Source organism: Culex pipiens, chromosome 3, assembly GCF_016801865.2.
Source record: "Culex pipiens pallens isolate TS chromosome 3, TS_CPP_V2, whole genome shotgun sequence".
Classification (NCBI taxonomy): Eukaryota; Metazoa; Arthropoda; class Insecta; order Diptera; family Culicidae; genus Culex; species Culex pipiens.
The window spans coordinates 28,126,729-28,152,143 of record NC_068939.1 but is presented as its reverse complement, the minus strand read 5'-3'; the positions used below and the strand labels follow the sequence as shown (position 1 = coordinate 28,152,143).

General features: G+C 43.4%; 5 protein-coding genes and 1 pseudogene across 5 annotated transcripts in view; 3 read left to right on the top strand and 3 right to left on the bottom strand.

The window, feature by feature from the left end:
* Positions 1-6,196, top strand: part of LOC120425995 (CYFIP-related Rac1 interactor B) — a 62,429-nt gene extending 56,233 nt beyond the window's left edge. The window contains exons 2-4 of the mRNA XM_039590658.2: positions 2,090-2,353; positions 2,408-2,670; positions 4,469-6,196. Coding sequence (XP_039446592.1) covers positions 2,090-2,353; positions 2,408-2,670; positions 4,469-4,733 — 792 coding nt within the window. The 3' untranslated portion in view covers positions 4,734-6,196. The remainder of the gene's footprint in view (positions 1-2,089; positions 2,354-2,407; positions 2,671-4,468) is intronic.
* A 238-nt stretch (positions 6,197-6,434) lies between these two features.
* On the top strand, positions 6,435-15,347 carry LOC120426426 (speckle-type POZ protein-like). The gene is made up of 2 exons (XM_039591189.2): positions 6,435-6,593; positions 14,065-15,347. The coding sequence occupies exon 2, from the start codon at positions 14,077-14,079 to the stop codon at positions 15,142-15,144; it is 1,068 nt and encodes a 355-aa protein (XP_039447123.1). The 5' UTR covers positions 6,435-6,593; positions 14,065-14,076; the 3' UTR covers positions 15,145-15,347.
* Positions 15,348-15,574: 227 nt separating this feature from the next.
* Positions 15,575-16,732, top strand: LOC120426307 (speckle-type POZ protein-like). The gene has a single exon (XM_039591058.2). The coding sequence runs from the start codon at positions 15,679-15,681 to the stop codon at positions 16,681-16,683; it is 1,005 nt and encodes a 334-aa protein (XP_039446992.1). The 5' UTR covers positions 15,575-15,678; the 3' UTR covers positions 16,684-16,732.
* Positions 16,718-19,012, bottom strand: LOC120426107 (U3 small nucleolar RNA-associated protein 4 homolog). The gene is made up of 3 exons (XM_039590813.2): positions 18,786-19,012; positions 17,431-18,722; positions 16,718-17,372 (listed from the first exon to the last, which is right to left on the bottom strand). Exons 1-3 carry the CDS (start codon positions 18,905-18,907, stop codon positions 16,747-16,749), a joined length of 2,040 nt encoding a protein of 679 aa, XP_039446747.1. The 5' UTR covers positions 18,908-19,012; the 3' UTR covers positions 16,718-16,746.
* A 368-nt stretch (positions 19,013-19,380) lies between these two features.
* LOC120426229 (uncharacterized) lies at positions 19,381-21,711 on the bottom strand (annotated as a pseudogene).
* On the bottom strand, positions 21,328-23,314 carry LOC128093246 (uncharacterized). Its single transcript, XM_052709336.1, has 2 exons — positions 22,585-23,314; positions 21,328-21,341 (listed from the first exon to the last, which is right to left on the bottom strand). Exons 1-2 carry the CDS (start codon positions 23,129-23,131, stop codon positions 21,328-21,330), a joined length of 561 nt encoding a protein of 186 aa, XP_052565296.1. The 5' UTR covers positions 23,132-23,314.
* Positions 23,315-25,415: the final 2,101 nt, after the last annotated feature.

The window sequence follows — 25,415 nt, the reverse complement described above, 5'->3', positions numbered from 1 at the left end:
ATATTTTTTTTGCATCGACCGACCCCTCGATTATTTTGCTTTGTTACTGTTTTTTGACGTTTGTCTGATTTTAAACTGCTCAGTTATCGAGCGCCCAGTTTAAAAACACCCAGTTACTGAAAAAGTACTGTATTTCATTTTATTATTTATTATTTTTTCCAGAAAATTTTAACCAATCTTTGCTAGTTTTATAATTTTGAATATATTTTTTTTTTTACAAAAGTCCACTGCACTCTACCCTCCGTAAGTCAAGCCATATTAAGCGTGGGGCATAATAAGCTTTCAAGTGTGTACATCATACGAATTGCCATATTTGTACCACCAAGAGTCGAGGGTGTCACTCTTCGAATTGTAGAATGTGCCAGCCTCTTCTCTGGCATAATGCTGAAAAATGACGTAAATAACAAAAAATCAGTGTTTTTAAAAATACGACACAATTTTTGATTTGTTTTGAATGCTGGTAAATTTGTTAAAATATGCTTATAACATTACATTTACAAAATACATAAAAAAAAATACCCCAGGTCATATTTCTGATTTTTATGAATATGACCGCTCTGTGTCCAGTCCACTCCACCAGATTGAAAAGTGTGCTCGAATCAAAACACAATCTCGATTCCAGCGAGCGATTCCACGAATTCAATCGAGGGTAGATGGTATGCATGGTATTCGACGGAAATGTTAAATTATGTAGGTGTTATTTTTTTCAGTGTTGTTGTTTGGATTTAACAAGTTATTTTTTTTTCTGCTCAGTGCTCAGTAATGTTGCCAATCGGAAACACAATTTTCCATTTCAATGCAAATATAATCCCTGCAATCCATCATTCTGTGTTGCTGATTATGATTCGGTCATTAATTTCAGCCGGAACAGGTGGCAAGGGAAAAATGTGAGGCATATTTTACGGTACACTAATAAGGGCACACCTGTGGATATAAATAGCTTAGTGGGTGACTGTGGCAGTATTATAGTTGAGCAATGTTGGCTTTAAAAATGATTTTCAATCAAGCAAAAAAATAAACAACATAAATTGAGAGTGCAATCCAATTGGTTAGTTTTGTGACACACTGCGCTACCCAAAAATGAGTCGCGTTGTAATCTAACCTAAATTTGATTGATTTGACAGCTGCACTGAAAAAAAAATTACCCACCACTTGTATCAACTTTCTCTTTCAACATTTTAAGCGGCACCAACTTTTCCAAAATATATTTTCACAGCCAGCCAAAGTGTTTGTACACAAAACCTGCAACAACACTTACTCATTTAATTGCGCAAAAAAGTAAACACTTCCTGTCGGCGGCGGAAGCACGCCGCCGAAACAACAACATTCTTTCATGGAAACAACACACGATCAGACTAGGGAAAATGCACTCGCGAGATTCTTGGCCTGACCATCACCCAGTGTTGAGATTCGAGTGAGAAGAAGGAAAGCTTTTCTCACTCGCGAGCGAGGGAGAGAACTTGTAGTCCTTTTCTCTTCTCGCTCGCGCTCGCCTTTTTTCTCGCGTTCTCGCTCTCGCCGCGAGCGCTCGCGATCGCCTCGTGCTAGCCTTTCGTTCCAAGATAGCAATTTGTTTATCAGGTTTATGAATGCGAACGACACGATGGTAAAGAGGTGTAATTTCAATAGTTGTGTTGTTTTTTCTTCGTTGCCAGCCCGTTTTACTTCTCGCGAGCGGGCAATTCTTTCTCGCGAGCTAGCCCGTTCGCGAACGGGGGAGAGAACGGGCAATCGGCGAGTTTCTCTCGGCAGCTCGGGACTCGCGGCGAGAACTCGAGAGAAACGATTTTTTTCTCGCGAGGGTGCGATAATGCCAACACTGCCATCATCCGAAAAAAAAAATTAACGAAAAACCACGTGAATCGCTCGCACGACATGTGGTTTTGATTCCCCGTCGAGTGAGGTTCGCTGTAAACAGACGCGGAATTTGGTGCTCTTTTTTTGGTTACTTTTTCTTCGGTCTGATGTTTGTTTGTTTACACTTTTTGGGGGAGAAAGGGCCTTCAGAACGACGGTTTGAGATGGAAACCACTGGCAAATTGTCACAGACAAACAGACTGACATCAGTTTTTTTTCTCTTTTTTCACAGGGTGCCGGCAAAGAGATTCGCGAAGCCATCGCCGACCCCTCGCCGGAATGTCAGGAAAAGGCTTGGAACATTGTGATACCCCTGGTCGAGAAGCTGAAACGCTGCTACGAGCACTCGATGGAGCTGGAACGGATAGTGCCGATGCTGCTGGGGCAGCTCGTCGGTGGCCGCCTCAATCCCACCCAGCACCTCGAGACCCAGCAAGCCCTCGTCAAACAGCTGGCGGAAATTCTCGAGTTTGTGCTCAAGTTTGACGAATACAAGGTAGAATCGTTTTGATTTTTCATTCCATAATTCTAACCCGAATCCCCTCTGCAGATGAAAACGCCCGCCATCCAGAACGACTTCAGCTACTACCGGCGGATCGCGAGCCGGCAGCGGCTGGACCAGAGCCACGACCTGATCGTGAGCACCGAGCTGGCGAACCGGATGTCGCTGTTTTACGCGCACGCGACACCGATGCTGAAGGTGCTCAGCGAGGCCACCTCCAAGTTCGTGCAGGACAACTCGGACAACGTGGACAACACGACGGAAACGCTCGGCACGATGGCCAAGGTGTGCCTGCGGATGCTGGAGAACCCGTAAGTAGAGTTACTGTGTTTGAAGGAACTTTTTTTTCTAAATTTTGGGAGACAATTTTTGAGATAAGTGCAGTGCTTCTTGGGACGCACAGTCCGGTTTTTTCGCGATAATTTTCATCGTAAATGATCGTAAAAAGTTATTCTAACTTTCAGTTTTAGTATTAACTCATCAAACTATCGATTTTGTGAAGAGTAAAGCTTCATTCATTTACTATTTTTGAAATTTGCTCGCGTTATCTAAATTGTAAAAACAGTAAAAATATACTGATAAGTCCAGCTAATAGCATTACTGCTCGGCTGGCACGCGTGCGATATAAATAAACCATTTTAAATAATCAATTATCTATCTTTCCGCAGCCGGCTGCCTAAGATTTAAAAAATTTCAAGCGATAAACAAAATGCTCATGGTCACATCACTGCCACTCGTGAATCCTGACCTCATACCCATCTACTAACCCCCTCAAAACTCATGTGATACTTTGTCGGAGAAGCAGTCGATTGGGCGGTCTCTATCACTCAAGTATCGGACTAACATTCCCATCCACTTCCCCGTGACCCTACCACTGGTCGTGGCCGGCGCCGGTATTGATCAGCATGATAGGGGCCTTTGAGAAGTTGCGAAGCGAGGAAAGATAGCACCCACTCATCTTCCACGGCTCGTGGATGTGACTTCTGGAGGTCCTGGTCAATAACGGAGTAGCAACTGCGGGTGGGCACCTATGCTTATGCTTATGCTTATGCTTAAATTTTGGGAGACAATTTTTGATACTTCGGCTTCGGAGTTTTCCGTGTATCTATTTTCGGCTCAAAAGATCTTATCATAACCTAAAACTCTGGGGAAGGCACCAAATCGATCAGACAATCCCTTTTCAAGATCCAGCTTTCCAAACAATCACATGGCTTCTTTTGACATAATGAAGGCATGGACAAAGTTTCATCTAAAAACAAAACAAAATCTTGATTAAATTTTCAAATCAACAAAACGTTTTGTTGATTCAAAATGCTTTATTTTTCTGTGTGTATAAAAATTGATACAGAAATTTAAAGTTTTGCAACACTGTACACTACCCAAAAATGAGTAGCTTTGTATCGTACACTCAAAATCAGAAGTACCCTTCAAAAAGGGTTTTATCTACCCTTTATCTGTCATCCCAAAGAAAAAAAACCCTTTTTGAGGGTTACTTCCACCCTTTTTTCAAGTTTACCGGTAGTAACCCTTTGCAAAAGGGTGACGACGGGTGAACTTGAAAAAAAGGGTGTAAGTAACCCTCAAAAAGGGTTTTTTTTCTTTGGGATGACAGATAAAGGGTAGATAAAACCCTTTTTGAAGGGTACTTCTGATTTTGAGTGTAGCTTAAATTTAGTTGGGATGACAGCTACACTGAGCAAAGTTGACTCACAATTTTTATTTAATTTCTCTTTCAAATTATTAAGCGAGAGTCTTGCCTAAACATTGAACACTTCTAGAGTTTTTTTTAAAGGTCCTATAAGCTATTGTGTTTCATATGTTTATAGGACCTAATAAAAAAAGTCTAGATTTTTACTCAACGTACACTACAATTAAACCAATGATAATGTAGGCAAAATTCAAAATGTCATAATAACTTTCTGACAATAAAAAATAAATTTAAATAGGGGATTTTAAATTTAACCAACTGCATAATTAAAAACAACAAAAAGTTACATAACAAAAATATAAAAGAACGGAAAACCCCAATCGAAATATAATCAAATACTGCAGAAAACAGAAGTAAACTTGAAAACCCAAAACTGAAAATAACAATTTCCCCCCTTTCAGCAAACTCCTGGCCCAGATCGAGCGCGAGGAGACGCACCTGCTGCTGCTGCGGGTCATGGTCGGCCTCGTGATACTGTACGACCACGTGCACCCGGTCGGTGCGTTCGCCCGGGGCGCCCACGTCGACGTGAAGGGGTGCGTCCGGTTACTGCAGGCCCAGCCCGCCGTCAAGGCCGAACCCCTGCTCAACGCGCTGCGGTACACGACGAAGCACCTGAACGAGGACAACACGCCCAAAAACATCCGGAACCTGCTGGCGGCATAATCCGGCTCCGGTGACGACGAACCCGGTTTGGCTGTGTGTTGGTTTACTCTTTATTATATTATAATTTTTGTATTTAAATTTGGAAATGTTTTCTACTTTACTTTTCGTCTGTATTTTCCTTTTCGTTTTTAGAACATAACTAACTTAAATCGAATTAATTCGTAATATTACCGAGTAAAGCTAATTTAATTGTAATAATAAAAAAATTAAAACAAGTGAAATGTTTACCTAGTTGAAGTATAATTTAAATTAAATGTATAGCAGATTGAAGCATTGAAGAAAGAATCAAAAGAAGAACCACTTCGGGATTCTTCCATTTATAGAAGAAATGTTTTGTTTTTCTTTCGCGATCGTTTTCGGTAGGTAAGTAAAATGGTTTAAAATAATTAATACATATTTCAGCAACACAAAAAAAAACTATATTCATAATTTAGATAAAACAAGCGAGAATGTAATGCAAAATACAATAAACTAAATTTTATGAAACGCGTGAAACAAAATGAATCAAAGAAAGGGTAAAAGAATTAAATGAATCCAAAAGAAACAACACGACGCTAGATTGTAAGGGGCAAGTAAAAACCTATCATACCTTTTTCATCACAAACTGTTATCGCCTAAATATTTAAAGTAAAGAAAAAAAATAATTGTTGTATAGAACAAATATTTTGAGATTATAACGAAACAAATAACACACACTCTTTCTCAAGTGTGACGCACACTAATCATTACCAATCAATTTACTAGAGAGAACAAAAAAACGAATTCAAAGACTCGTTTTCCCTCAGTTTTCGTTCAAAATCCAAGTTCATTAGCGAGTAGACTCAAGAAAAAAATTAATCGCTCTCCAGCGACACTCAACATCCTTAACACACGGATTCGGTTGCAAACATCAACTAAAAGAAACGAACAAAAATCGAACAACCAAAATGTGTTCCTCTTTTACACCGTGGCGCAAAAAAAACATAATGGCTCATGCTTTCGGAGAAGTGAAAAAGAAACCAAAACCAGTGATAGCATTTCAGTTAACTTTTTATCAGCGAGTGCTTCACTCGAACGTATTAGGAGGAAACAAAAATCGCATTACTACTAACATAGTGACTTGAGCGAGCAGAATGAGAAATCCTGAAGCAAGACAACACAGAAAGGTAGTGAAATTTGATGAATGAATCAGAGTGCGTGATGATAATTCTGGGTAGAATGAAACAAACACTACCGGGGAAATTTAAAGAAAATTACAACCCATTATTCTCTATTACAATATTGTATTCTAATTACACAAAAAGGGGGGTGAACGAAAAAACAGATCACGGAAAATGAGACGAGCGAGTCGGAAACCGAATCGAGAAAGCTTTTTGTGTACTCCTTGCGTTATTTTTGCGAACTGAACATAGATTGCATTATGGTCAATAAATACCAAAGTCGAGAATAAAATTCAAACAAGTGATGGAAGATAGAAACAAAAATGATGGATTTTTTCAATGTGACTAGTTTGAAGAATATCATGAATCCAGCATCTTTCACTTACGAGGCGTTCTTATTTCGTCATTTGAATGTCATACACGACTTCAACATGAACAGTTTTCTCAGTGTATATTATGCACGATGAATTCCAACCCAACCCAAAATTGAGTACCCTTTCAAACTGAAAGGTGTCGGTAACGACGTGTAGATGCTGATGCACTTCCTTCCGCCTCTCTCTCTGCGCTCCTTCTTTAGCGTGTTGTCCGCCATCTTCATCGTTTGCGTGTGATTTCGTCGCGAGGAAAAAATCGAAAAAGTTGAGACAAACTCACGTCTTCGGTGAATATTCAGCTAATTTCTGAATCTCAAGCCTCCAGCCGAAAAACTGAGCAACTTGTGGTAAGTTTCAATCAATACGGGAACACTGTTAACTTTTGCCAAGCGAAACATTTTTGCCTTCTGGGAAACATTTTCTGAGCGATTATCTGGGTTTTAAGTAGACAAGATATTACATTTTGTTCACCCGAATTTCTCAGCACTTGCTTTGGGTTTGGGGTCCAAGGTCTTGCAGTTACCTTGTTTGGGGTCCCACAAGTCCCTATCGATATTGCGCGTATTCCCCAAAAAGACACGCGGCAAACCAGCCTCGGGGAACGACGCGCCGCACTTTTTGACAAAAAAGGTCCTCCTTGACAGCTCGTTCCAAGGGAGCGTTCTTTTGTTACGTAACGCAAAAAAATCGGAATTTTAGACCCCCTCTCCCCCTCGTACCAAATTTCCATACAAATTAAAAAAAAATGTATGGAGCGTAACACGGCCTCCCCCCCTCCCCCCCCCCCTCAACTGCGTTACGTAATAAAAGAACGCTCCCCAAGGAGTCCATAGTTGATCCATCGAAAAAATGTTGTTTTGTCAAATTATTTTATTTTCATTACATTGAAAAAGGTGATCAAAACTGGTTTTTAATCGTGTTTTCACCGCTGTACATACAAATTTAGGACCCTTTTTGACAGTTTGAACTATTTTGCTAATAGGGTCCTTAAGCCCTATGTGTGCGTGTGTGTGTGTGTGTGTGTGTGTGTGCAACCAACCAAACGGGACCACGCGGCCACTTCTTACAAATTGAGTTGTTTCCATGTATTTTTAGATTTTTAACATTCTATACATGCAAATAACTCTCATAGGCATTTGGAAGGTGTTAGCTCTGCCGAGCTTTGATGACCCATTGGGACGTGGCGTTACATTGTGCTGCCATCTGGTTTTTTTAAGCGCAAGAGCGGAAAAGTGCTGAGTCATCGTCTAAAAATAGACGGCGTCCTATCTCGCCCAGCAAAATGAAGTCGATAAAGTAGTCGGTTTCGATGAGAAAAAGTGGAAAACGTGTCTAAAAATAGCGACGCCATCCCCCTATTTCTACGCTGGCTAGCCGAGTGCGAGGTACCTTAGCTTTTATCGACAAGCCCCGCCCTGAAGAACGTTTGCACCCATCGGATTCAAACGTTATTTAGAACTTCCGAACCCTTGTCAAATGGACAAGGACCCAGCGCGTATATAGTAGTAACAGTATTACTAATTCCAGTCATAGCTCACCAAGCCGTGATGGCCTAGTGGTTAGCATTTTTGCTTACCATTCCAAAGGACGGGGGATCGAACCCCGACTCGAGCGACTTTGATTTTTCGTTCATGTTCAGAGTTTCAAGATTTATATTTCCTATACTTTCTCGTTGGGAGCAGATGGGAATCGAACCCAGGATCATTCGCTTACAAAGCGAACACCGTAACCAGTCAGCCACGGCCGCTCCATAGGGTCCTTAAGCCCTATGTACATTAAATGGAGTTTTTCTTTTGAAAAAGTCCATTAACCAAATTTTCAGTTTTTTTGCTTTTTAGGTGTTTTTTTAGTACCCCTGACGCAAGGCAGTTTCAAAAACACCCAATAAGCAAAACTGGAAATTTGGTTTATTGGACCTTTATAAAAAAAAACTCCAGATTTTTATTTACAACGGAAATAACAAGTTTTAAAACCATTTCTTATCACTTTTTTTCATTTTAATGCCATGACAACATTTTTTCGATGGATCAACTATGGTCCCCTGGAACGAGCTGTCAAGTAGGTAGGACCTTTTCTGTTAAGGAGGGCCACGATTTTTTTTTTTTTTTTTATTGATTTTAAAATCAGTTTTAAATCCTTTGCGGTCATACAAAGAGTCATTGTACTCAGAAAAATAAGTTTTATCGTCGTGAACAATGATATCACAAATTTAAGCCTAATTTTAGGACCCAATTCTTAAGCTTCAGGAAACTATGTTTCACATAACTCGAAGTGTAAAACAAAAGCCTTCCCTAATAAATCAGTGTGCTTAACAACTAATTCCCCATATAGTGAACTAATTCCTCACATTCATATAGAGCACCTGGTTGGCTGCAGCGAACTTTTTATTAAATTTGATTGTACCATAATTTTAAATTAAAAAAAAACTTAACTTTATTCACCTTATGGTAGTTGCCTCGGTGGTTGCTGCCTTCCTCACATTCACATAACGAATACATTCCGTCGGAATTGCATAATCCCCGTTCTTAACACCTGTTAAATTAATACTTAAGTGCCTAATTACATACAGAAAACAAGCATATCATTTACGAGATGTTTGGATGATATGCAACAGCCCATGCGGTGTGGTTAGGAATGGAGCTACAAACTCATTGTCTGATGGGCTAACAACATTCCTTCCTTTTTGAACAGCAGGCTTCTTGGGAAGGTGTCGGTATTGACTAATGAAAAAAGGCGGTTCAGGGGCGCCGGGGACTTAAGGTACAGCTCTGCATGTAGCCTTATGTATGGGACAAAGTTTCTCAGTTGCAAGTTTTGAACATGGGATGAAGGAAAGACATAATAAATTCTTCTTAAGGAGTTAAGCAGTAGCTTAACTTAATTCAACTTAGTTCAAACTTTATGTACCGCATTGTCTATAACGCATTCTTCGACCCCGTTTGTTCGAAATTAGGGTATATGATCCTATTTTGGACCTAGTACCTATTTTGGACCTATTTTTATTAATCGAGGTAGTTCAGGCTTTTAAAGTACGAATTCACTGAATCCAACCAACAGAAAGTGTAAGCAGGATCGTTTTGTAGCTTACCTCTTCCAAAAATGTAAACATTTTTGATTATTTTCGCTTTTTCAGCCACTTTTTTCAATGCCATTCGTATTTCCTACCGTTTTCCTAGCACATCGATTAGGTCCAAATATTCCAGCCTCGTTGCTTATCAGATTTGGCTCGCGACACCTTGATGATTTTTTCTGTTTTGCACTGACACCAAGCAATTTCGTCCGGTTTCCGAGCAATGTAACTGTTGTTTATTTAATTCTTTTATGTTTTTCGTCACTAAACCATTGAAATAACTATTCTATCACCGAAAAAAACTCAATTCAAAATATTTTTTCAAATCAGCCGCGTTGGATCAGTTTTTGGAACTACTTTGCCGTCGGTTCAAGGCTATCACCAACACATGTATAAAGAGGTGTTGCCAGTTTTGTTTATCAATTTATTTCGATATTTCATTGAAATTAATTGAAATTTTTTAATTTAATATTTTGAATTGCATTTCTTTACTGTAATTTTTTGAAAGAAATCTAAGCTTTAAAAAGCAAATGATTCACAGAAACAATGAAAATATGTTTTTTAAACGATAAAAATGCAAATTTATGATAGAGATTTAAATGATTTTTAGGACCGATTGCAAAATATCCCAAAATTCAAACTGATGTCGATTTATTTTTGTCTTAACATTATTATCACCAATTTAGCTGCATATATTTTTAATTTTGGCTACCCTGTTGGAATTGAAGGGGAAACGATTGAAAAACCTAAAGGGTCTAGTTCATTAAATCGTCAGCTGTCACCGTGACAGGAGCTGTCAACATTACTTACGAGTGGTTTTTGAAAAAGTCGTATGAATTAAATTTAAAAAATATTGAGTTAGTTTTAAACAGATCCTAAGCGCTAGTTGTAAACAAATCAATTTTCCGATCAGTTCTCGATCATTTTACGAACTATAAATAAAAAATGCTTTGAATTGTCATCTGCACGTCTTTTAAAATGCTCTTTACTGGAAAACAAACAAAATTTGGTTAGATTCAGAGAAAAAAATCAAATAAGTGTCGGAGATCGTGATGGCTGTTACGACGTATTGCAAACTAATCAGAGAAATATACACATGGAAAATATATTTTTTGTAAGTTTTAACTGATTTTTGCATATCTATCTATATATAATTTTTAAAAATACATGTATAACGGCACAATTGGCAGCGTTGGCTTATAATAAATCACACTTTTAGATTTTACCGTGTCAATCATGTTGGAAACACAATTGAACCAGCTAGAAAAATAACAATCTTTCGAAAAAAAACTAGCATAAGAGGTTAATGCGATGTTAACTTTATGAATTTTATGATTTGAGACATTTCTGATTACCGTAAATCTGGGTGACTTTGATAGCCGGGGTGACTTTGATAGGTTTGAGATTTTTCCGCAAAATGAAGAGTACAAATTAAATACGTACGGAATGGTATGGAATCATACTGACCGTGGTAGAGAAGTGCTCAAAGTACCTCATGAAGAACTTTTCATGAAATTTTGAAAAGTTTAAAAAAATAGTTAATTATAATTAAGAAAATGTTGATAAATAGCTTTATTTTAATCTTCTCAAAGTGTCATGATTTTCTCAATGAACATGATTTTGAATCGTAAAACGGAATGCATTTTCGGATTCTTCGGACAATCTTCTACTAGGAAAAGGTAAAATAAGTTAAATATGAATATTATTAAATATTATTTGTTTTTGAAACATAATTTTAAAAATCTCCCAATTAAAAGCATTTTCAGTAAAACAAATTTCATATAAAATGAGAAAGCTTTCTTTGAATTCAGTTAAACATGTTAAACAATATAAATCTATGATTAATAATATAAACCTATAATTTAATAAACAAAACTAGTTTCAACGAATTTCAGGCAAACTTCTGAATTTTTAACAATTTTACCTAAAATATATATGTATTATGTTAAAAGCTAAACATAGTTAACTAAATATTGACATAAATAATTTTCTTAAAAATTATATCAGCTACCTAAGTGATGGTAAGTTCGAAGAAAAAATAATGTTTGAACATCTCAAATCTGCTTTTAACAAGACAAACTATGACTATCAAAGACACCCTGGTATATAAACAAAGAGTTTTTTCAAATATTACATTGTTTTTAAAAGTGCAACATGTAGTTAAACTTTTTGTCAAGCAACTGTAAAGTTTAACATGACAGATGAGAAAGTTTCACACCAAGTTACAAGCTATAATCTCCTTTTAAAATTTCTTGATTGTTTAATAATATTTGTACTTAAGCTCTGCGTAAAATTTAGAACCTTTTTTCATTGTAACTTGTTATGTATCTCTGTCATTCATTTAATTTTAAGTGAAGGTGTTTTTATTGCGACTAATAACGTGTTGTCTTTTATGTTCTAATGCTTGAACAATTAGTTCGTAAGAATATGCAAATTGTAAATAGGACATAGACCTGCTAAAGATGCGTGAGTTTCCATTCAATATAATTAAAACACGTTTTCAAATTCAAATCCATTATTTTATCATAATTATTTAATTTCGGAAATAAATATTTTCCAAATTATAATCGTGGATATGCCCTTTGGTTTATCAAACCGAGTATTTGTAAGTGTGCGTGTTGCCGTCGCACGCCGCAATTCGAGTTGGCCAAATTTCAACCAATCAGAGTGTGGGTCCAAAATAGGTTCAACGATGTCTCCAAAATACATTCAATAAGTCCAAAAAGCATCCAAAAAATGTTTTACTTGAAATGCTTATTACTATGAAATGGTTAAATTATTTTCAATTTTCAAGAGTACACTTTGTTAAGCATAAATTAAGGCACAAAACAATCCTGAAACGAGCCAAATTAGTTAGACCGTTCTTGAGAACCATGCGAAATATGTTGACGCTTTGCATAGTAGGTCCAAAATAGGGCCATATACCCTAGTTCCTTTATCAAACCTCCTCGACCTTCATCGAGCTTCTCGACCCCGACCGCGTTCACCGAGCTGCTAGGTTGTAAAATGCTTGATCTTATTCTTGTTTTTGTTCAGTGCTGCACATTTTTCCCACATTTCATCGATTCTCTTCTGCTTCGCTAGTTTCTGCTCCAAGATCTGCTTCTTCATCGCCTTGATCCGAATCGTGATGATCTTTCCACTGATTGTGGGAAACTTCTTTTGAAGAAATTTTTGCGTTCTTTGCAGCACTTTCGTTCGCTTTCGGAATCCGATCTAGTCACGCGATGGACCGATGTTGTGCAGCGCCTGGAATGAGGCCTCCAGCGAGACGGCCTGTACCACCTGGGTTTTCGTATGTGATGTTACCCATCGACGGGTCTTCAGCACGGCAAGCTCTCGCCATGTAGCCCATAACATACTCGTACCCGTCCGCTTCTTGTCTGAGTTTGGCTTCGATGTTGTACAGCTGAATGTCAACGCAGTCGTCGGAATCAGTTCCTTTGTCGTCGTCGTCAACATCAGTGATCACCGCGGATCAGCCTGTCCACCAGATAATCCTCTTCAAAAGGACACACATCCGTGTTCTGGTTTCTGTTGAGAGCTTGGTTCAGGCCTTTGCCAAGGATTATCAGGCGCTCAGCGCAGCTAGCAGCGACGAATGTTCGTAAGTGCCACCGTTCTGTCTCAAAACCGCGAAAAAATGTTCGAGCAAGTCCTGGTTCAACTTATACGTCATGATGAATGTGATGTTGAGGTGTGGCCGAAGTTGCAGATACTCGAAGAGTTTTTTGATGGACTGAATAGTCATCAAAATTCCCTTCTGCCAAATCTGTAAAAGAACCATACCAACCATAGATTTCCCGGATCATCTTCTCCATGCGGTCGAGGATGGCGTTTTGCTCAGGGAGGATCAACCCGTAGCACCGATTGGCGATTATGGTTTGGTCTTTTTTGTACGAGTTGCACACATCAAACCAGTCGTTTACCGTCTCGAGCACTTCCGCCAGAACCTTCGCTTCAAGAATATCTCCGAACTTTGTACAGGTTGTTGAACTCCACTTTGTTGGGCTGCAGGTTCGAAGTTCCCGGTTCTAGAAGTGTTGAGCTGAGCTTCGCCAGCTCTTCCAGATACCGCTTCGTCACCCTGATTCCTTTGTACATGAACCCGCCATCTATCGGCCAGTTTCGGCACAGCTTGAGCATATGAGGCGTGTCTGCGAAGAAAAATACGGGCATGCCCGTGGTCGGATGCGGTCCAAATCGGCATCCCTCGAACCCGATATGATGAAGCTTCGAAGCGATGGTGTTGATCAGATCTAGCGTCATTTGGCGGTCTAACGCCACGTAGATTGGCTGCTTCCAATGGCCGAACAACCCTCTCGCGATCACCACCTGCATATCCTTGTGCGGGCCAATAACCTTGCCATTTCGGTCGCGCTCGATGTCCTAAACGTGAGGTAATGAATTTTCCACAAAATGGCGTTCTTAACTCAATTTGGCCAATATTTACGTGCGACAAGATAGCACGACCACGACGATTAATCTAATTTAATTTAACCCTATAGGGTTAGAACGCTATAGCATTCAACTCTAGATTTGTAGTGCGCCATTGCATTAGAAACGTTAAAGCGGCCAGGCCTACTGCATCTAGTTTACCGCGGAGATGATTCGTTGAAGTGGGGTTGAGTTTGAGCACGTAGACTGACCCGACGCTTAAATTATTTTTATCATTCCGGTATCGACTTTTACTTCCAAACAAATAGCGTGATCACGTTATTTTTTCCCAATATTATTTTTATTTATAGAATCCTGCAAGCATGGAGCAAACGTGCACCACCACCATGAAGACGACGTATTTTTCACATGTGTGGATAGTACAAAACTACTCCAGTATCGCACCCAACATGTCGCTGCGTTCGATGGAGTTCACTAGCGTGTCACCGCAAACCCGGGAACCGGTGTCCTGGTACTACATGCTTGAAATAAATAAAGATTTCAGTAAAAAAAAGACGCGCAATCGGCCGATTTGCTTCTCCGAAGACAGTTACTACAACGGTTATCCAAACAACAGCAACCATGAATTGGCGATTGAGGCGTTCACCAGTTCAACCTACATTTCCCGATCCAGACTGCATGCGAATATCGCTCTACAGTTCCAAAGCGGAACTAAATACTCTATTTCGGGAATTCTGGAAGCCGACACTGAGATCGGAGAATGCATCCAGTTAGACCGTTACACTGTCCAAAATTGGGTTAAAAACGACACACTTACGCTGACTTTCCACTGTACCCTTTATGAAGAAATCCTTAAAGGAGATCCACGGCAACAGGCGCAAGCTCAACAGATCCCCGACTCTCTGCTTGTGAGTCACCTCGATGAACTCTTCACCAAAAATAAGTTCAGCGACGTGACGATGATCATTGGCAAAAAGCAATTCCATGCCCATAAGGCCATCCTGGCCGTTCGCAGCCCGGTTTTTGCCGCCATGTTCGAGCACGACATGCAGGAGTCGAAGGAGAACACGGTCAAGATCGCGGACATACGCGCGGAGGTGTTCCAGGAGGTGCTGCGCTTCATCTACACCGGTAAGGTGCAGGACATGGACCAACTGGCCCGCGCCCTTTTGATTGCTGCCGACAAGTACTCGCTGGACACGCTGAAATCCAAGTGCAGCGAACATCTCGGTTCCAGGCTGTCGGTGGCGACGGCCACGGCCACGCTGGAACTGGCGGATAAGTACAATGCGGGCGCGTTGAAGCAGCAAGCCATCAAGTTCATCTCGAAGCACGTGAAGCAGCTGAACCCGGCCGACTGGAAGGAGGTTCTGACCAACAACTTTGACGTGGCCGCCGAGATCATCGCCCAGATGGTGAAGGAGAAGTGAGGGGGCGGACTTTTGTTGGGTTTTCGTTTTTTTCTTTTTTTAACTTGACGACATTTCGAATTTTTAAGTGCGATAAAAGCTGACTCTTTTGAATTACTTCAGCCAACTAGATTGTAAGACCTAGGCTAGGGAACGTCGCGAAGCGTCGAAAAGCTGATTCCATCAATAAACGTTCAATCTCTCAGTCTGTGAGAGCAACTGCATCTTGGCTTTTTATTCTTCCCGTACGTGATCGCGTACGCGTTAGCGACCCACGATTTGACTCCATGTTCCACACACACAAACACACTCTTTTTCTCAGACTGGTTAGCTTGTTTACCTAATTGGATCATCGCTTAACTACGTAGTTTGGAAATGGCGGTCACGTGCAAACTGCAACTCGATCGATCGCACAATGCTTAACTCCGCAGTTTATGAACGACCCCCTCAGGATATTTGTTTACACGATCCTCAATGGACATATTTGATGTGCCAAAGTTGTGATCGTCATTGTCTACCAGATCGATCAAAGTAACCTGCTGGAATTTCGCAACGATGGCCGAGTCCTGCAGCACCGAGATCGAGTCAACGATCCTTCTTCACTCGTGGACCGTCAAGAATTTTTCCAACCTTCGTGCCGACATGACGCTGCGATCTACGGTGTTTTCCGGAGTGTCGACCTACACGGCCAATCCGGTTTCCTGGTACTATGAGGTAAACCCTTTGAAAAGTGTACAAGGAGTAGGAGACTGTATGATGATTGAGGCGTTTGCCGTATCGACGCACGTTCCGCGATCGCGTCTTCACGCGGAGATTATCCTGGAATGTAATACCGGCAACATTACCAATCCTAAATGTTCGGGAACGATCGAGGCTGGTGCTCAGATTGGAGGTAGTATGAGATTGCTCCGAACAAGCGTCAACTCTTATCTGGTGAAAGATGGCACTCTGACGCTGGGATTCAAGCTGACGCTGTTCGAAGAGATCCGGGACGGAATCCCGCAACAACGGCTTGCCTTTCTGCCAGATGTGCTGCTGTTGGACCACTTTGCGGCACTTCTTGCCTGCGACAAGTTCAGTGACGTGACGTTCGTCATCGGTGAAGAACGGTTCTGCGCCCACAAGGCCATCCTGGCTGTTCGCAGCCCGGTCTTTGCCGCCATGTTCGATCATGACATGCAGGAGTCGAAGGAGAACACCGTCAAGATCACGGACATAAGGCCGGAAGTATTCCGGGAGGCGCTGCGGTTTATCTACACGGGCTCGGTGGATAAAATTGAACTGATTGCAGATGAACTGTTGATTGCTGCGGAAAAGTACGCCTTGGACAACCTCAAAAGGATGTGCGAGGATCACCTTGCGATGGTGCTAACGGTTGAGTTGTCCACAGAAATGCTCCGTTTGGCGGATACGTACAACGCCAACCAACTGAAGCAGCAGACCATCGACTTTATTTCTGCAAACTTGAAGGAGATGAAACCTGCCGACTGGAAGAGCCTCATTGCGGCTAATGTGGACGTGGCCGCCGAAATGATTGCCAAAATGGCCGTAACAAAGTAAGGAAATTCTTCAATAAATATGAAACTTCTAAACATTCTGAATAAAGCAACACTCTGTTTTATTTTACGCCGTTCCGAAAATCTTCCGCCGGAAGGCCGGCGGCAAGTGCTCCACCATCGAGAGCGGGTTCGCCTCCACGACCAGCAGCTCGTCCTGTCCGAGCCAGCGCGTGTCCACCAGCCGGGTGTACTTCTTCAGCACCTGCATGCTGTACTTTTTCCGCGGAACAGCGTCCTCCTCATCCGCCTTTCCCCCGGATGTCCTTCGCTTGCGCTCCGTCTGCCCCCCGGTGTCATCATCTTCCTCGAACTGCAACACCAGCAGGTCCGAATCGTGCTGCAGAATCATGACGTCGTCGTTGCGCGGATCAAACACGATCCCCCGCACCGGCTGCCCGATCGATCCGCCCAGCTTGTCCAGCTTCAGGTAGGAGGAGAACGTGAACCGGTACTCGCCAAAGTCGTACTGGAAGATTTTGTGGTCGGGAAAGACCGCGGCCAGCACCGGCGAGTTGGGCTGCATGGCGATCGCCGTCGGGGGGAATTTGTACCGGGGCAGCGTGCTCAGGCGCTTCCATTTGCCGCCGAACTTTTCGCGCTTGAACACGACCACGGCGCAGCACAGGCTGGCGCAGGCGAGGAAGTTGCCGTCCCGGCTGATGGTCACCAGGTGGACCTTGTCCGTGAACCCTGCAAGAATGAAAGGCGTTAGTTTTGAATTAATTACAGGTACTCGAGCATCACTCACACTTCCCCGCTTCGATCGTCTGCTTGTGGTCAAAGTCGTCCTCCTCGTTGAACGCAAAGTACTCGATCACTCCGCCGCTCTTGAACAGGAACACCCCTCTCGAGTCGGGCGTGAACTCAACCCGCTGGCACGACTCAAACTGCTCCGGGACGGCCCGCATCGGCACCAGCTTCGAGTTGTCACCATCGGCTTGGTAGTCGAACCGGTACAACCGAGCGGTGCTTTCGCTCGAGTAAATGACCCACCGACCGTCGGGTGACATTCCGGCCGCGACGATGTGCTCGTCCTGTTTGCTGCGAATCTGCAGAACCTTGCGCGTTTCGACGGCGGTCGCCGAGCTGAGCGTCCACACCTCCAGGTAGTTGACGTACTTGAGCAGGACCATGCGAGCTCCCTCAACCAAAACCGTGCTTGGAGCTTCCAAAAACGGCAGATATTTGTCCACGACCATCGGAGGGAACGAACTGATGATCAGCGTTCCGTCCACGCCACCGGAAAGCAGCTTCCCATGGAACATGGTCAGCGTCTTGATGTCGTGGGTATGATAGCGACGTTGCATCGTTCGCACGAAGCTGTCCACCTTTTCGTTTCCCTTCGTAACCTCGACCCGTTGGTAGATCCGGATGATCGGCTCCACTCCACTCACGTACAAGAACTTTTCCTGCTCGTCAATCGTCAAACCGAGAATGTCCGCCTTCGATACCTGAATCGTATCGATCACCGTGCCAAGATTCCCATCGAAGAACATGATCTTCCCCCGCGAATCCCCCGAAACGATCGTAAAGTCCTTCAGCACCTGCACGTCCCAAACGACCGTCTCCTTGTTCCGCTCCGCACGACCCGTCGTCATCTTGTGAATCGCGTGACCCTTCCTCACGTTCCACACGCGAACCGCATCCACCGATCCGGACACCAAAAAGTCCCCGCTATGATCGAACCGCAAGCAAACCACCCGACCTTCCTGCTTGTCCAGAATCCGCTCGTACGCAACCTCCTCCCCCTCCACGCTATAAACGTTAATGTAGCCCCCCTCCGTCCCAACGGCCAACCGGCGCTCGTCCCGGCTAACGTCCAAGCACCACGCGGCATTCCCCGTCAGGAGGACCGTATTCCGCACGCTCAACCCGTGCGCCAAATCCCACTCGATCAGTTTGCCGGCCAACCCCACCGAAAACAACCGATCCCCAACCCAAGCAAGCCCCTCAATGGACACCTTCTCGCCACCGGGGTTGGACTTTTCCAGGAAGGGAGCGGCCCCGGCCAGGTTCCAGATTTCGATGGTGCCGTCGTCTCTGAAATAAAAGTTTAATTTTTAAATAATCCAAAACAAGCATTTAAAATTTCCAAAGACTAACCTCGAGAGTGCGAGCCGGCTGCTCGGCTTGTTTACCGCCAGGCAGTTGATGCCCCGGGGCAGCAGGTTGTAGAACTGGGCATGGTGCAGCTTGCACTGGCCCGGCTTCGGTTTGGACACCATTTACGACGCAATTTTAGCAACAAATAATCTCACAGAATATTCGCACATCCGACGGGGATGAAGGCGCGCACGTGAAACGAGTCGAGATTTGAAATGAAAAGGTAAATAAACAAGCATGTGCGGGTTGCGCGGTTTGACAGGGAAACCCTTCAGAAACGCCATTATCGCGAATGTTGATTAAAATCCACACGTTTACAGAGATTGGCTCTAAATTTAGTTTGAATTTAGTCGAAAATTATCTATAGTAATCAAATCAGCAACATGGAGTTAGGGATAGCGTTCTTTTATAACGTGACGCAGTAGAGGGGGGGGGGGGAAGGAGGCCGTGTCACGCTCCATACAAAAATTTTAAAATTTGTATGGAAATTTTGTTACGAGGGGGGGGGGAGGGGGTCTAAAAATCCGATTATTTGCGTTACGTAATAAAAGAACGCTTCCTTAAATTTTCTGGCCAGTTGCTGTGAAGTTTACCACACGCTTACCAAATAAAACCAAAAAAATGGTAATTATCATGATTTTTGGAGTTCAACTCGGATAACACTTTTTTTGGTAAAGTGGGTCGAACTGGCAAAATCATGATTTTCATGATTTGCCGAGTTCGAGCTTGGGGAAATATTTCACAGGTTTAGAGGTTGCCTATCTTCGGGCGTTTTTTGATTTCTCTTTTGGGATTGAAATAAAAACAATCAAAGTTTAAAATAAATTAACAACACGGCGCTATTATTCTTTTATTTTTACTCTCAAAACTCAGACAACATTTATAAAAAGGATGGATTTTGGAGTAAATGTTAGTCGCCTCCATTTAAAGCTGCACCGGGCAGGATCGCGTGACTCCGCTGAGAGTGTTAGGTGCGGTGACAAAGGCCGGAAGCACGATGACGACAACAGGCGAGTCCCGGTTACCAGTTCCACTTCATGTGTGTAAGTTAGCCCAATCAAGCGAGGCACAATTCTGCCGCTGCGAACGGCCGGCAGTTCCTGCTGCAGCAGTAAATGGTTTGCCTCGTCGTCGAATCCCCTCTGTCGGATTGCAAACGTTGCTCCGGCGTCCTTGACCTGCTTTACCATGCTCAGGAACTTTTCCTGCTCGTACTCGCGCAGCTTGCGGTAGTCCTTGGCCGAGGTCACATCCAGCTGGGCTTTGGCGGCTCGAACGGGCCACGACACGAGCTCGGCCCGCGGTGACCGTGCAGCGTAAACTGCAGCTGGTGACCGTGATGAACGTTGGCCGGACCGTTCGGCTGCTGGAACATGCTCAAGCTACCCGCCGAACCGGTGCGAATGTGCGCTGGAAATTTTGGAAGTTGTTAAAATTGATCCTTGAACAATTGAGTTGATAAAACTTACTGCGCCGGTACGCGGACGTAAATCCCCAGTCGATCTGCCGACCCTGGGTGTACGTTTCGAGCTGAAGGAAGTCGATGCGGCCGCTGAGCCGGGCCGCCACCACCTTGTCCCCGGTCAGCTTGATGTTGGGGACCTCCTTGTTGCGGGTGTGCTCCGTCTCGTAGATGCCCTGAAACAAACGCACCTCAATTAGCTGCCAACACGACTTGAGATCTACAAGCTTACCTTGAAGTTGCCGGTGGTGCCCTCCGATCACGATGAGATTATCCAGAAAGTCCAGACACCAGATCGGCGTGGTTTGTCAAAGAGGGACGGAGCCTTGCCGGTTTTCGGTTCTTGGCTTTGATTCGAACTGGTAAAGTTGAACTAAAGCTTCTTTTTCAGCTTGAAGGCGAAGCTCGTGGGTGGCCCTGCTTTGGTTCCTGCTCGTTTTCACTGTTCGTGGTCCAACTGGCTCGCCACTCGGTGTGATATGTGATCATGAAGAAACTGACGGCGATCAGCATGCAACAAAGCAGGATCTCTATCGGCGTCTCTGGGTAGAACGGTGCGTTGCCGGTGTTGATGTACGGAACGTTTCCGGTGTCGGCGTCGTTCAAGTCGAGCGGATCCAGCGCGGCGGCCAGTGCCTTCCAATGGAAGTGATGCGGAACTTTCTCGTCGAGATGGCTTAGTTTCTGAGCTATTTGAGGACTAACCGCGTGCGATAGCTTGATCGAGGGAAGAACAGTTACGTACCGTCCGGAGAGCGAAACGTTGCACTGCATCAGGATCGACGACCAGTGAAAGTTGGACAGCTAGTAGACGGTCTCGTAGTCCGGGTGCCTCAGGCGATTCAACTGCTCCGTGACGTTCGGAGTCCGCTCGCTGTTGTTGTTCAAAGTGGTTGAGATTCAGGTGACCTGCTGCGTCGGCCGATCGCAGATCGTGCATATCGCTAACTGGGATGTCTATCCTACTAGCCACTCTTGCCGCACGCTCCATGTTCTTATCGATCATGAACTCAATCAACCCAGGATTTCGACGAGCGTAGGTCATGGATCACCTAAAAGAAAAATAAAGGAAGTTCAAGACTAGTTTATACTGCCTAAAACAGGTCGGATTGAGGGCGGCCAAGTCCGTGTTATTTTCAACTTTGGCCAGATTCCTCCTGCAAAAAATGTTGGCATGTTGGACTACCGGAAGAACAAATGGCGACGAAGCAGCGACGTGCGCATCAAACGGAGGTCCGTGGTTGAAATGGTCTCGTCCTGATCTTCCTATCCGTCATCGTATGGTCATCGTATGGTCAACATCGCAATAGTTGCTGGAGATCAGCAGGATCATTTCTCGCCTCATCGGAAACTCCTCGAACCAGTCCGCCACGCCAGGCGGACATCACGAAAATTACTCCTGCAAAAAAAAAGTCCTTCAAAAAATTTAATAAATCCTTCTATCGGTGGACAGAAAACTTTTGCAAACAATCCACCTGCCAATGTTGGGGAAAAGGTTTTGCAAGAGGAATCCGTCCGCCGGTGGACGGATTGCCTGCCAATGTGGGCGAAAAGTTTCGTCCACCGGCGGACGGATTCCTCTTGCAAAACCTTTTCCCCAACATTGGCAGGTAATTAGTCCACCGGCGGACGGATTCCTCTTGCAAAACCTTGTCCAGTAATCCGTCCACCGGTGGACGAAACTTTTCGCCAACATTGGCAGGCAATCCGTCCACCGGCGGACGGATTCCTCTTGCAAAACCTTTTCCCCAACATTGGCAGGTAATCCGTCCACCGGCGGACGGATTCCTCTTGCAAAACCTTGTCCAGTAATCCGTCCACCGGTGGACGAAACTTTTCGCCTACATTGGCAGGCAATCCGTCCACCGGCGGACGGATTCCTCTTGCAAAACCTTTTCCCCAACATTGGCAGGTAATCCGTCCACCGGCGGACGGATTCCTCTTGCAAAACCTTGTCCAGTAATCCGTCCACCGGTGGACGGAACTTTTCGCCCACATTGGCAGGCAATCCGTCCACCGGCGGACGGATTACCTGCCAATGTTGGGGAAAAGGTTTTGCAAGAGGAATTCCTCTTGCAAAACCTTGTCCAGTAATCCGTCCACCGGTGGACGGAACTTTTCGCCAACATTGGCAGGCAATCCGTCCACCGGCGGACGGATTCCTCTTGCAAAACCTTTTCCCCAACATTGGCAGGTAATCCGTCCACCGGCGGACGGATTCCTCTTGCAAAACCTTGTCCAGTAATCCGTCCACCGGTGGACGGAACTTTTCGCCCACATTGGCAGGCAATCCGTCCACCGGCGGACGGATTCCTCTTGCAAAACCTTTTCCCCAACATTGGCAGGTAATCCGTCCACCGGCGGACGGATTCCTCTTGCAAAACCTTGTCCAGTAATCCGTCCACCGGTGGACGGAACTTTTCACCAACATTGGCAGGTAATCCGTCCACCGGCGGACGGATTCCTCTTGCAAAACCTTGTCCAGTAATCCGTCCACCGGTGGACGGAACTTTTCACCAACATTGGCAGGTAATCCGTCCACCGGCGGACGGATTCCTCTTGCAAAACCTTTTCCCCAACATTGGCAGGCAATCCGTCCACCGGCGGACGGATTCCTCTTGCAAAACCTTGTCCAGTAATCCGTCCACCGGTGGACGGAACTTTTCGTCAACATTGGCAGGTAATCCGTCCACCGGCGGACGGATTCCTCTTGCAAAACCTTTTCCCCAACATTGGCAGGTAATCCGTCCACCGGCGGACGGATTCCTCTTGCAAAACCTTGTCCAGTAATCCGTCCACCGGTGGACGGAACTTTTCGCCAACATTGGCAGGCAATCCGTCCACCGGCGGACGGATTCCTCTTGCAAAACCTTTTCCCCAACATTGGCAGGTAATCCGTCCACCGGCGGACGGATTCCTCTTGCAAAACCTTGTCCAGTAATCCGTCCACCGGTGGACGAAACTTTTCGTCAACATTGGCAGGTAATCCGTCCACCGGCGGACGGATTCCTCTTGCAAAACCTTGTCCAGTACCAGTCCAGACCGAACCTTTTCACCACCAAAAATCCGTCCGTTTTACTTACCTGCTGAAATCCAACTCGAAACTCCGGAGCAAAAAACACAACTAAACAAGAAACATTTGGGAAGAAACATTTCAAACGAATTTCAAAAAAATCGCTAAGTCCAAAATCGCACTTTTGGGAGTTCGCTTAACTGAACTCGTTTTTTGGTGATTTTCACAGTTTTTCGAGTTCGCGAAATCGCACTTTTTTGAGTTCGTTTAAGCGAACTGTCAAATGTGCGATTTCTGAACTCCCAAAAGTGCGATTTTCAGTAACCGTGCATGACACCTCAGACAAATGGAGCCTAACATTTCAAAAGGGCACATAATTTTTGTAAACAATAGTGTATCCCTTTCACTCGAATGACAGTTTACATAAGAGGGCTTTTGTTAATTTGATTTGGTTAACTGCGGTGGATTTTCTTGAAATAATTCGAACTGTCAAAAATTCACCAAAACATCTACCACATAGGCCCCCAAAACCAAAGCTAAAAACTCGATTCGCCACCTACATTCGAGTAGGAGAACTTTGGTGCAAGGTTACGTTTACGTTTTTGCGCGATAAGTGCAAAGGCGAGTGAAAACTATTTTAAGGTTTTTTAAAAGAAAATTGATCTTTTGGAATAAAATAAAGTTAACAGGAGGTAAGAAATAAAAAGTTCTATCGATTGACTTTTTGATTTTTTTGCTAAGTTGCCTTTTTCATTGAAAATTCTGAGATCCGGATTGAAAACGCGAGAATGAGGTTAGATTGCAAATTTTGAAAATCATTCTAATTACCATTTTTCAAGCAGAGCTTTGCTTTTATGGTAGAAGTGACTTAAAAAAATATTTGTCCACTTGAATAATCTAAATTCTCAATTGATTAGTTAGGTATTGGTTGATTAAAACATTCCCTTATTTTGAATCAGATAATGAACAGGTTAAATCGGACATCACAAAAATATTTTCGTTTATATCAATTAAGCTATTTATTTCTTACCTGAAAATGGTATAATTTTCTATTAATGTCGATTTTATGGTGAAATAAAACAATTTCAAATTTCAAACCAACTTACTCGCTGTAGGTTATAATGAAAACATCACCCCAAGTTTCAGCGCCCTCTAGTGGGTGGTAATTTTGACGTTTGATTGCCTATTGATCACACAAAAAACTGTGGTAGAAAAGTCGACGGTAACATTTCAAAAAGCATCATGTACATTTTGACATTTTCTGGGTTATTGCATATTCTGAAAGTACTCCTAATAAGCTACCTCTCCACCAAAAATGAGCAAAAGTTACTTCAGTAAAGTCTGTTTAATCATGATTTTAAATAAAGTAACATAAACAAAATCTCTGCCATCAGCAGTCCCTGTTTATATAGCCCTGTCAACCTGTCAAACAAAAGACTACATAAACCTCGTGACGAAAAAAAAGCAACATGAACAAAGCGCCATGTACATTCGGCGAAGAAAAACGAATCATAACAAAGCGTCCCCCTCAATGACAGCAGGGTGATATAGACGTTGGTGATTTCAAAAGAAGTTATGTTTGTTTTTCTCAAATATAATGACGGAAATAATAGGTCTATTCCCGTACTGCAGAATTCTGCAATTCTGCACATAAACGGCAGCAGAGCGTTCCCGTCCCGCATAGTCAACAACCATACAGTCACCATTTGTCGAATGATTTTTCCTAAATGATCTTGATAATACAACAAATAGGGTGCAACCGTACATTTTCCATTCCCCAAACAATCCTACAATTTATTAAATAGGTCGTTAGGTTATGTTACAATACATTTTTACAAGGGATTTTTTTCGTGGATCATAGTCGTACCCTACCCCAAACTGTTCAATTCTCATTTTATGTGAACCGTACCACAAATTAATAAAATATGATTTTAAATGGTGAACTGCTTTACCGACACTTACCGACACCATTTGAAAAGGGAGGAGCCAAAAAATAAACTTTACAAATGTTCTCGGAACTGTAGATTTAACGGGAATGGAAAGTATATGATTATTAATGGTTAGCGTTTTTTTTTGTAATGTCCGGGATTTGTTACCGCTTGATGATGATGTCTCCTGTTGATTCTTCCGTGGTGCTGCCGCCTTATCTAATTGA

Excerpts from the sequence above, each read along its gene's own strand:
- LOC120426107 (XM_039590813.2), bottom strand. The coding sequence starts at position 18,907 with ATGGTGTCCAAACCGAAGCCGGGCCAGTGCAAGCTGCACCATGCCCAG. Across the intron at positions 18,723-18,785 it reads AGCCGGCTCGCACTCTCGAG|AGACGACGGCACCATCGAAA; the intron begins GTTAGTCTTTGG and ends CTTTTATTTCAG. Across the intron at positions 17,373-17,430 it reads GACGATCGAAGCGGGGAAGT|GGTTCACGGACAAGGTCCAC; the intron begins GTGAGTGATGCT and ends TCATTCTTGCAG.
- LOC120426426 (XM_039591189.2), top strand. The coding sequence starts at position 14,077 with ATGGAGCAAACGTGCACCACCACCATGAAGACGACGTATTTTTCACAT.
- LOC128093246 (XM_052709336.1), bottom strand. The coding sequence starts at position 23,131 with ATGTTGGGGAAAAGGTTTTGCAAGAGGAATCCGTCCGCCGGTGGACGG.
- LOC120426307 (XM_039591058.2), top strand. The coding sequence starts at position 15,679 with ATGGCCGAGTCCTGCAGCACCGAGATCGAGTCAACGATCCTTCTTCAC.